Source organism: Canis aureus, chromosome 25, assembly GCF_053574225.1.
Source record: "Canis aureus isolate CA01 chromosome 25, VMU_Caureus_v.1.0, whole genome shotgun sequence".
NCBI classification, from domain to species: domain Eukaryota; kingdom Metazoa; phylum Chordata; class Mammalia; order Carnivora; family Canidae; genus Canis; species Canis aureus.
This window is the reverse complement of record NC_135635.1, coordinates 25,803,649-25,815,961: the sequence shown is the minus strand read 5'-3', so window position 1 is coordinate 25,815,961 and position 12,313 is coordinate 25,803,649. Positions and strand designations below refer to the sequence as shown.

General features: G+C 37.6%; 1 protein-coding gene across 1 annotated transcript in view; it reads right to left on the bottom strand.

Annotated features, from left to right (window-relative positions):
• The window catches only part of GYS2 (glycogen synthase 2), a 52,798-nt gene extending 48,726 nt beyond the window's left edge, over positions 1-4,072 (bottom strand). The window contains exon 1 of the mRNA XM_077870812.1: positions 3,639-4,072. Within this exon, the coding sequence (XP_077726938.1) occupies positions 3,639-3,759 (121 nt within the window). The 5' untranslated portion in view covers positions 3,760-4,072. The remainder of the gene's footprint in view (positions 1-3,638) is intronic.
• Between the last annotated feature and the right edge of the window lie 8,241 nt (positions 4,073-12,313).

The following is a 12,313-nucleotide window of genomic DNA, read 5'->3' as shown; positions in this document are numbered from 1 at the left end:
AAAGATAAATATCTTTAGGTCTTGGGGAAGGTGGAATCCTTTCTATTCTGCCCTAGAGAAAAGCCATTTAAAAAACAGTACTTAGTGGAAATAGCTTTTTTATTTTGGCACTTGCATTTCTGGTTAACAAAAAGGAACCCAGGGTTTGGGGAACTTGAGAGCAGTGGTTCTCACATCAGTCACTGAGGCTTTTGGAAATCTGATGAAAGCATTCAGTCCTCTTCTCCAAAGGAGGACGTACACAAACCACTTTCAGATATAATTTTAAAAGTTTACAAACTCTTTGAAGCCCACTTGTATCAAGGTCCAACCTTCAGAACTCCCGCCTCAGAATAGCAGACTCACAGTTATAATCAGTTTCTATCATACCATCTTGATTGTAGTTTTCTGAGTTTTTCCATATGCCTTTCATACCATGTGACCCAGAGCTATGGTATCCGTTTTGAGAAGGAAGAAAATAGAAGTATTATATGTATTATATTACATGTTGGCCTAGGGCTAAAATGAATTGCGTTTAATAATTTTTTTTTTTTTTTTTTTTTTTTTTTAGAGAGAGAGTGTGTGAGTGCATGGGGGTGGGAGGGGAGAGGCAGAGGGAGAGAAAGAATCCCAAGCAGATTCCACACCACACCCAGCACTCAGCCTCACACAGGGCTTGATCCCAGGAGCCTGAGATCATGAACTAAGCTGAAACCCAGAGTTGGTCACTTAACCGACTGAACCACTCAGGCGCCCCTATTTTTAGTAAAATTTTAAAAAGAAGCATTCATTTAGTGACTATACTTCAGAATTACTCACATGTATTAAGTTAATAATCATTAATTGTGACAATATTCACTAAAGTCTTTTTAATCTCAGATATCCTTAATATAATACAAATATTGTGTAGTCTACCATGATTTGGGCAGATCAGAGAAAATAAACCTTTTTATTTCTAACATTTGGGCAAAACTCTCCATCCTAGATCATGCCACAGTCTCTAACTTGTCTGCTACTTTCCTGCATCCTCTCACCCAACTAGTAACAGTGCTTTTTCAAAAACACACCCGAGTTAGCACTTCCCACTATTTAGAAATTCAATGGCTTCCTATCATTAATCATAAATTTCACAAACTCCCCCCTGCTGGTCCCTCCCATCTGCTCTCACCCTCCACTCCTTTCCCTCTCTTAGCTTCCCTCAGATCTTTGAACAGAGTACACTTTCTCACCTCTGCATCTTGGCACATCCCGCTCCTTCACAAAGAACACTGAACCGTCTCTATCCTTCTTCCATCATCTTTTTCCAGTGGCTATTTATCCTCCACGTGTCAGTTCAACTGTCTCTTCCTTACAGAAGTTTCATCTCCTAACCTCAAATTAGGTAGATACCTCCATCCCCTGCCCCCAGTGTATAGTCTTGGAGCATCTTGTTCTTTCATTCTTACTGTATCACATTTGATTCTAATTGCATGTTCAGTCTCTACCTGCAAGTTTGTAGATTCTGGAAGACTGGGGATCAGTTCTGCATTGTTAAGCTCTATCTCCTTCAATTTCCAGTGCCTGACATCTAATAAATCAACACTTGATGAATATTTATTGAATAATAAATGAAGAGCAATAATAAATGTTTAAATGAATAAAAGCAATAGATGTCAAGGGTAATATGAACAAGTGGAAAGTGTTATTTGAAGTCTGAGAATGAATATCCAATAATTTAACTGTGACTCTCTAGTTTGTTATATTTTACACACATTCATTGTTCATTGGCAAGATTATGGCAGAAAGGGATTTTTTTTTCTGTAAGAAATCTTTTGTTTTTTTGGATCTGAATAGAGTTCCTTGCTTGCCATGAAACATTATAAGAGAGCTGGATCATGTTACATTAGTTTCATTCAAGAAGAAACTTGATATTCAGATGATTTAAATAATTTTTTTCAAAGTCTTAGAAATTTATGGCCTTTGATTGCAAGTCCTATGTTCTTTCATCTATAGGACATTTCCTTAGGCAATGATTTTAATTTTTAATTTTTGTGTGGTAGTAAAAAAGAGAAGTGAGTTTGAAGAAGACCTAAATGCTAGTTCCAGCCCTGACATTTGCTTGATCATCTAAGCCTGAGGCATCCATTTCATCTTTGAAATAGAGGAGTTGGATTCTAAGATGCCGCATATCACTGCCATGAACTGCGGGGAGATAAAAGTAATGTTTTTAAAAACTGTATTTATAGTGTCAGTGTATTGTCAGGGATGAACACAATAGTTGTCCTTTTATATAAAAATTTCTAAACTATCAGACTGTAATAAATATCAGCATAAAGATATGCTGGAGATGATGTCAATTGGATAAATCACATCGTGGTTCTCTTCTCCATAAAACAATTTCCTTTCCCTTGTATGGGAAAAGCAAGAAAATTGGTTCAAAGGCATGTAGGGCTGAAAACAAAATGTATTTGTTCTTCATTCCAAAGAAAAAAAAATCCATGGAGCATTTTCTGCCCACCAGTCACCATTCTGGGCCCTGAGATCAGCCTGTGCGTCGACAGGATATAAGCTCCATGGAATAACAGTGTTTGCCAGGGTGTTCCTAGCACTGGGAGACAATGCTCCATTAATGTTTGCTAGATGGAGAGAAAAGGAGGAGAGAAGGAAGGAGAAGGGACTCTGTTCAGGTACTGGAACTCACGCAGGGGCTCTGGTCTAAAAATCCCCCCCCCCCCGGTTTTTCCGCCAATAAGCTATATCCTTGAGTTTCTGCCTGCTCTGTAGAAAAAAACCTTCATTTCAAGTCGTAGACTGGGATTTATGTATAATAGAGATGACTCCATTCCCAGGAACTTTGGGCATTTTAAACACCAGGTGACTAGGAAAAGAACATTAGAAACAGCTCTTCACAAAACACTTCTCTGTAATAAGGTTTCTATTCTCTTTGCTTCCACACTATAGAGAAGAAGCCTGCTTTGTTCTCTCACATTCATTCCTGCATTTCTACCCAAGCAGGATTGATTTTTTTTATTCTGATTGTATGCTATTATTAATTTTATAAAAAATTTGCTGCATTTTATGAACTTTGAATACTTAGCATAAGGTGAAAATCAGAACTGGTGCCAAATATAATTCCTCTAAGTTTGAAATTCTCTCATTCTTCTTAATAGGAGCCCTGTGTAATGTTTTCTGAGCAGCTAGTAGGTTAGAACTTTAATTCCAAGCTGGTCATGAATTATTGGCAACATTATTAATAAGTATTTTGTACCATCTTTAATGGTGCATGGCATTAAGGTTTGTAAAGAGTCCCAATCACATGTGGTTCTCCCTAAACTAAAGTACTTGGTTATGCTTTTTTTGTTGACAGAAAGCATAAAACCAAAAGAGTAATAGTAGCCTTTCATTTCTGTTTGGCCATAATATGCATTTCAAATTTTAGTTTAAATGCACATTCCCTGACAACGACTAATATTTTCAACGTTTTCTCCCTTCAATACACAGCCGCATCTAAGTTCTCGGTGGCCTGTTGGAATAGACAAGGTTAAATGTAACCTCAACTTATATTCAGTTTGAATACTTTCCTCACTCACCACCAATTCATTCTCACTAGAGTCACCTGTGAAATCCTAATACATTCTTCAGCAATCTGGCAAATAGCCACCTTCCAGGGTAGTACAAACCTTTGTTGGTTACTTCCCAAGCGACTTCAAAAAGCAGTAAATCCTCCACAGGAAGCTCTTCAACTTCCCACTGAGGCAGCCCACTCAGGGATGTCACAGATAGAGATCGGCCTCGAAGCATTCTTTTCCCAGTTCTCTGAAACTTTTTTGAATCCTTTTTTCAACAAATTGTGATCCCAGGAGCGGTGTGCCAACAGCCGTACGAGTTCAGGGTGGAAGATTTCAGGCTTGGGGAACTTCTCACAGGTATAAACCAGTCAAATGAAATCTCATGTGCTTTCCAGAGAACTCTCAGGTTAAGGAGGAATTTTCAGCTCCTGTTTCTGAGCAGGTCCAGTGAGGACAGTATCTCCAATCAGTATTGACCTGAGCAACTCTATCACATGTATAATCCTCAGGTTTGGGGCTTAGCAAGCACTCCTTCAGAAGGTGGAATCCTCATAGGCTGAGCATGACACAAATCCAGACCTTTAGCCCTTGTCCTTTTGACCAAACTCCTAGACTCATACAGTCATCAATGCTTATTTCGTCACTTCTAAAGTGATCCAAGATTTGCAAATTCCCCTTATTAAGTTTATAGACCACTTTGGATTACATGTAGAATTCACTGGGACTGTTTTTAGTGCCTTAAATCCCTTTAAATTTCCTAAGTATGCTTTTGATTCCTATTTCTAGAGCATTAAATTATTATAGTCTATGCTTATCATCTAAATTTTGATGTTAGGCAGAGATCTTGGTTCCCCTCGTCTTAATTACTTTTATTAAAAAGTATGAAAAAAGTATAAAACCCAGTGTGTCTTTGGTTATAACATACAAAGTGTATAATTTTGACCAACCGATGGAAATTAAAAAATAAAAAACTGTTTTCAAAAGTTTAATCAGATCGCCTGATGATTTTTTCACTCATTCCCACTCTCATTACTCTGACTTTTTGAAATTCCTGGTCTTCAATTCTCATTTGGGGTTTTCGCTTCCAGTAAGCATTGTCAACAACATAGCATCTCCTAACGACCCTTCTAAAATAGACTTATGTATTTCTTTTGATCCCATGATTCCTAACATGAGGTCACCCTTTACCAATTCTTTTCAATGGTGAATACAATTTTCAAAATTGTTCCTTGAGTCAACAGGGGTGAAATAAATGGAACTAAATTAAATATGTCCATGGTATAGATCTTCATCTATCCATGTTATGTGAGTGAATCCTCTTCTTTCGTGTGTGTGTCTGTATGTTTGAGAGAGACAGAGACAGAAAGAGAAGGAGAAAGAGAGAAAGGCAGTAATTTATGCAATAAGATTTAGAGAATAAAAAAAAAGATTTGGAGAGTAATCAGAAAAAGTTCTCTGTTTTCCATATTCCCGAATATTCTCCTCTAAGATTTGTATTAAAAACACAAACTGATGAGTTGGGAGTTGAAAGAGAATAGTCACTCAGACAGAAAGTCAGATGGAGTTCCTCCAAGATGGGAGAAGGACTCTCAAAAATTCTAATCCCTAATTTCACACTCACACTAACATTTTATCATTCAATGAAAACTAAGTGAGAGGGCAATTAGGGAAAAATGAAGACTTGTATTTGGTTTCCTTGGTAAGTATTCCAGCAGAGGTCACTAGATACATTTAGAAAATCACACATCTGCTTTGACAATGTATAATCTTGTAAGTCTTTAGGATATTGAAGGCTTGATTAGCCTGTACCTACATATCCAAAAGAGTCAGTTAATGTATTTATAGAACACCTACTATGTGCTGCTATTCTAGAAAGTGAAGGTATTTTAATAAACAGTAAACAAGTCCTTGCCTTCATGTGAACAGGTAGACAAAAGAGTTACCTATCTCTCTGGAAAGAGTTAGTCACCCTGAGAAGTTCAATCACATTTTGTGATGTTTTTGTCAATGTTCACCTGTCCTTAGTTTTCCTACTAAATTTTCAATAAAATCAATATGACCATTTTTTTAAAAAAATCAGTTAAAAAAATTAGAATCTGGAGCAAAAGTGTGTAAAGATGACAGCAAACACTGCCAAAAGTGAAAGCCAAATGTTGTATGTTTACCAGAAGGCTGTTAGGGAGATAGCATATTGAAATAGTTAAAAATAAGGGCTTTGGAGATGGGCTTATCTCGGTGAGAATTGGACTATTTACTAGCCTGTAACGTAGGGGTGATAATATTTACCTCATGAGGATGTTGTGAGGGTTAGAGAAGAGAATGTATGCATGTCCCTCCTCGAGTGTCTTCCAAATCCTGCTTCTCAGAATCCAGAGATCGCAATGTAGATATATGAATTTGACTATTGGCAGCCCAGCTCAAGCTGGTAATCTGCCTCCTGCCCTGGTCTCAATTCAGAAGACCATTAGCTGGCTGTCGTTAAATTCCCTTTTCTCCCAGCTCTACTTAGATGCAGGGATACTTGTGTGGAGGTTAGAAATACCAAGTAGAGGCTTGCTTTTCTGATATTCTCCACCACATTCAAGATTGCCAAATATTTTTACGCAGTGATTTTATACTAAACGGAGGTATATATACTATGCGGAAGCTTATCAAACATATATATGTTTGTAAATACCAAATATGACAAGGATAACAAGTCAAATAATGTGTGTGATGGTGTTAAACTGTTTTCCTTCCTAAATGGTGTCATGAAAATGGTTGGTTTAGTAATATTCACTTGTTTTTTTTTTAACATAATGGAAAGAAACTCTACTGGTGATATGGCCATTGCACTAAATCAGTTTTCTGTTGGATATAACACCTGTTGGTAATTACTCTGTTTACCTTCCATGTCATGGCTCAGTGTTGTTAGGTAAACCTTCCCAATCTTGCTGGAACCAGCAGTACATGAGACCTCAAATAATTCTTTTACCATCAATGTTCATCAGATGTCTCCTTGAGATGATGTATTTTTTTAATTTAGCTCTTTCTATCAACCTCATAAATCTCCACTTTTGTGTGTAGAAGGCGTAAAAGCTTGTTCTCATTAAATACAAATGAGATATGGATATCTGGATATGATGGTGTCAGAACAAAAGGAAAAGTCATGATAGTCCTAGACATTACCTAGCCTTATTATAAACACAATTCTGAGGTAAAAGATTGTAAAATTTAATATCAGATTATATTCACATTTAAAGTTTTTAAAAAATCGTATCTTTCACAGTACCAATTTAGGGTTATTTCTCAAGTGCTACATTTGGAAGAGAAGTAATTGGCAATTCCATTTGCTCTTTGACTAGACAACACGTTGTTCTTATAACACTGAAGTGGTTCCCAATGAATACTGTGGAGTCACTTTCCTGATAAGTGGTTATACAATCTTTTAGTGTTAATGTAGGTTGGAAGATTGAGAAGAGGGGAGAGGTATAGAAGGGGTATTAAAAAAAAGGCCAAAAGATTTTTTTCTAAGCCCATGCACTAGCCTACATATGGTAAATATGTTCTCTTCTTTGTTTTGAGAGGCCTTCCTAACATAGTACAATGAAGATAAGCATGTGTGGAAGTACATGCTTCATCATATTGATAACTTAGTGATTAAGAACATGAGTTTGATTTTTGGGGTGTGTGTGTGTGTGTGTGTGTGTGATCCCACGTTATTACTTTAAATTAATTCAATGTTTCACCAAACATGTATAACTACTTATTTAAATCCACAAATGAATGAATAAATCAATTAAGAATAAATGAATGATTGGTTAAAAGTAGTTTTGTTCTACTATCTACAGGGCATGTTAACATTATTATGGGGAAAAAAGTTTTTCCTTCATATTTTTTTAGAGATGTTACTTAGAAACATTAGCTTTTCTTGCAGAACCAAAAGTTTATTTCATGAATAAAAGCAAACTTTAAGAATGCTTCCTCTTTAGAAGATGTACTAACTTGGTTTTCCCACTCCTGCTGGGAAGATGGCCACCTGGCTGAGAACACATTTCTCAGCTTTCTGGAGACCAGCTGTAGACATGCAACTGATTTTTCATCAAAGGAATGTGAACGGAATTGATTTGTGCCCCTGATTTCAGATTTCCCCCAAATGCCTTCATTCTTGAAAAAAAATGTTTTCTCCCTGAAAATACATCATATAATATTATAATTAGATAAATAGTAATTCTAATATAGGGGGCAACATATTCCTGAGGGTGAACCAATCAAGAAAGATAATGTTAACTGTAGTATGAGCAGATATCTCTCAGGTAAGTTCAGGAAATGAATGATCAGAATACAAATTCTAAAATAACCAAGGAAGAGTTAAATTACAGGCAATCAATTATCTCATTGGCAAATAGCCTAGCAGTTCTTACCTTCAGGGGAGAGATGGGCAAATAGAAACAAGTTAAATTATGCAATGAAAAAGTGATGATGAGGGGTGCCTGGCTGGCTCTGTCAGAGCATGCAACGTATGATCTTGAGGTCATGAGTTTGAGCCCCATGTTGGGCATAGAGACTACTAAAAAATAAATAAACTTAAAAAAAAAACTGATGTTGAGTCCTTAAATCCTAGATCAAATTCATGTCTAGTTTGAAATTCAAAGATGCTGGTTTTTTTCTGAAAGTATTAGAAACTCAACTTTGCAATTGGTTAAAATCAGGTCTTGATTCAGGAATAGAACATACAGCTTTCATAAGAATATTTGTGGAAGGGCACCTGGGTGGCCCAGTCAGTTGTGTCAGACTCCTGGTTGCCACTCAGGTCATGATCTCATCAATCTTGGGATCAAGTTACCCTCACCTTTCCCCCCCCACCACCCCCCAAGTGAGCTCTGCTCTCAGCATGAAGTCTGCTTGGAAGATTCTCTCCCTCTGTCCCTCTGTCCCTCCCCCCAGTCATGCTCACTCTCTCTGCCTCTCAAAGGACAAACATTATATGGTCTCATTCATTTGGGGAACATAAAAAATAAATAAATCTTAAAAAAAGAATACTTGTGGAAAAATAGAAAAAGATCTTGAAAATTGTTTTTAAAGTGTATTTTGTCTCACACTAGGTAAATCTCAATGAGGAATTTTAAAAATATCTAAATAGCTTTATAAGACAAAAAGTCTACATGTTTGAAACTAAGTGAATTCTACAAGTGAGAAATTTTTTTTTTTAGTTTTTTGCTCACTATTGGTTCAATATCTAGCACAGTTCATCACCACAGGAACTCTGGGGACATACTGAGATATATGTATCAATCTGTGAGATATAATTAAGAAATTTATCTTAATTGTGTAGAATATTAGAAACTCACTTCTACCAAAATCCATCATTTAAACTTTTAAAATGCTGCTTCTCACATGAGAAAATGCTCCGCATCACTTGCCATCAGGGAAATACAAATCAAAACCACAATGAGATACCACCTCACACCAGTGAGAATGAGGAAAATTAACAAGACAGGAAACAACAAATTTTCTTAATTTTATCTTATTTTTTACTCTATATTAATTCTATTTCTTCTCTTCCAGTTGTTAATTTCAGATACATAGTTTTATTTTAAAGAATTCCTGAGTTCTGTTTACCATCATTTTCCCACATTAACTTCTAGGCGGATAGGAACTCTGTCTGTCCGTCATGGTCACTTTTGTATCTCTGCACCTGGCAAATTACCTGACACATTAAAGGCATTCCAGGAATAGCTCCTGAAATAATGATGAATGAGAGCATCTCCAAAGCTTCATAAGAAGGTTGCTACTAATTCCTTGTTGTCTAAGGAACAATTTCTTATGTAATTTAATATGTGTGCTCTGTGATATCTGGGCAGCTGCTGGTGATTTTGTTCTTTTGGTAGTCAACATTCCCTGGCAAAAATGATGTTCTTTTGTTTTTAATTACTTGTTGAAGGAAGAGTGATTTCCTCGTTGGAGTCTGGCATAAAAAAAAAAAAAAGACTCTCCCACTGGGCAAAAGGATAATCATTTTCTGTAGATTGTTATGAGCTTAGAGCTCAATTTCATGCCCTGAATGATTCATTCTAAATCAGTTTTGGCCAGGTTTGAAGGCAATAGATATCATTTCTGAGATTCCTCCTTGGCTCCTTCTCTTCTCCACCCCTAATATCCAACATTTCTAGAGAACTGGCATGTGTCAGCCAGTGTGCCAGATGCTTTATAAAGTCTTTTAAGTATTGTGTTCTCACAACAATCCTGAATGGAAAGTACCAATATGTACGCCCATTTTGCAGAAGTGAAAAATCAAGGCTAAGGTCAATGAACTAGTTTAAAGTCGCAAAGCCAAGTGTCAGAGCAATGATTCATATAAGGCAGCCCGGCTTGAGAATCTGCACTCCTGACCACTGTGGTCTAACCATCGCTTGTTGCTCTTAATACTATCAATGTAGCTTGCAAATATCTCCAGACTTCTCCCATTTCTCTAGTTCTCCATTGCCACCACCTGAAGCTAACTTACAATCATCTCTTATAATGGTTTCTGGGATCCACTCTTGCCAATTGAAAACTAAAGCAATTTTTGAAAATACAAATCTGATCAAGTCACACTCACACTCAAAACACCCACTTGCTTCCAAACTCTCTTAGCCTAAGTATTCAGATCCTAAACCTGGCTTACAGGATTTTGCAGAACACAGTCAATGTGTACTTCTGCAGCTCTTTTTTTTTTTTTTTTTTTTTTTTTTTTTTTAACTCTCTCTCTCTCTTTGCCTCTGAGCCACAACCATACTGGCTTTCTTTCATTTGCTTGAATTTTTCTTTCAGAGGCCATGACCCTTTCCACCTCATAGCCTCTGTACATGCTGTGTGCTCTCTTCCTGGAATGCTCTGCCTATCTTTCACCATCAGATCCAATGTAACTGTCCCTGAGGGAAGCTTTCTGTGGTTCCCAGAATAGGGCAGGTTCCTCTGTTAAAATTTCTTGTTAGTATCCTGCAATTTTCCTTCATAATACTTAATGCAATTTGTAATTATATGTATCTCGTGTCATTATTTGATTAGTGTCTTTCCCCCGAGGCTTCATGTGTATTGTCTTCCATTCACAGTGCCCGGTACATAAGCGCTCAATCAAAACTAACGACTAGATTCATGAATGCGTATGGGTTTCTGGAGGCATAGGTAGAATCTTCTGGATGTTGGCACTTATAAGCAAGATTAGGTAAGTTTCAGTGCTCAAGCATGAGTAAAAAGTTGAAATGTCGAAATTGCAAAGATACTGAGGATTTCTTCTAGGGAAAAAAATAGAAGACTTGGAAAGGATTAAAGGAAGGAAACAAAGAGGAAGAGAAAGAACAATATGGAGACACATCCAAGATTTTCTAACCCAGCCCTAGCATGGAAGAAAGTTGAAAGCACTTTTCAGGACCAGGAGCGCGGTCTTCTCAGGGAAAATCCCCCCTTTGGGAAATGGTACATTTCTTTCCTGCATCAAGCGTCTCCATACATGCTAGCCTCATCGTGGTCAGTTCTCAGGTTAAGGAATTGAGGAAGAGGAGGGAAGAGAGTCTTCATCTTTTATAAAATATGTTTATGTCAATGAATATCTTTTTCTAGACAGTTTACTGCATACAATATTCTTTTTTTTTTAATTTTTTTTTAAAATTTATTTATGATAGTCACACAGAGAGAGAGAGAGAGAGAGAGAGAGAGAGAGAGAGGCAGAGACAGGCAGAGGGAGAAGCAGGCTCCATGCAGGGAGCCCGACGTGGGATTTGATCCCGGGTCTCCAGGATCGTGCCCTGGGCCAAAGGCAGGTGCCAAACCGCTGCGCCACCCAGGGATCCCGGCATACAATATTCTTAAATCCAAAACCCCTGAAAGATCATAACTCTTCAAATAGCCTAAATATTGTTAGCACTCACTGTAGATGTAGATTTCGAGATGCTCCGTGGTTTGCTCCATTACAACTCCTTCAGTGATTATGCTGTGGAAGGAGGCCCCTGTCACTGGCTCCTGTTTCCTCATCTAACACTCAGAACCAGGAATCCAATGCTCCAGAGACACCAGGCTACATGTCAAAGCCTCCCCATGATGCTTTGATTTGGTCAATGCTCTTCCTGCCCCTCTGGCGGGCGTAGTACGTCTGCTGCTCATTCTGCAGTTGGCCAACTCTTTTCTCATCCTCTAGGTGTCACTAGACCAACGTTTTCTTGGGCTCTACTTGCTCAGTTTACAGGAGATATTCCTCCTTAAAGCTCCTTTAATCTCCTGTAGCCTGCCTATTCTCTGGCTACATTTGTCATGCTGCATTTTATAACGATTTTCTGTTTGCATCTGTTTCTTCTCAAGAAGCCTGTTGAAGGTGGAATTGTCTTGTTTTCATCTTTGATTCCTGGTCCCTCGCATGATACCTGGAGCATACTAGTCAGTCTGGAGGTTTTGCTTGCTGTGGGCTTTTATACAATTTTATTTTCTCATGATATACACTTTTATACAGTATTTCAAACTCTTTACAATAATACATACAATAACAAGAAGATAGCACAATTCCAATGCAGGGTTAAAAAAAGAACTACCAAGGGGAGCCTGGGTGGTTTAGTCAATTCAGCTACTGACTCCTGATTTAAGCTCGGGTCATGCTGAGTGAAGTAAGTCAATTGGAGAAGGACAATCATCATATGGTTTCACTCATATGGGGAGTATAAGAAATAGTTAAAGGGATTTTAAGGGAAGGAGGAAAAATGAGTGGGAAAAATTAGAGAGGGTGACAAACCATGAAAGACACCTAACTCTGGGAAACGAACAAAGGATTGTAGAAG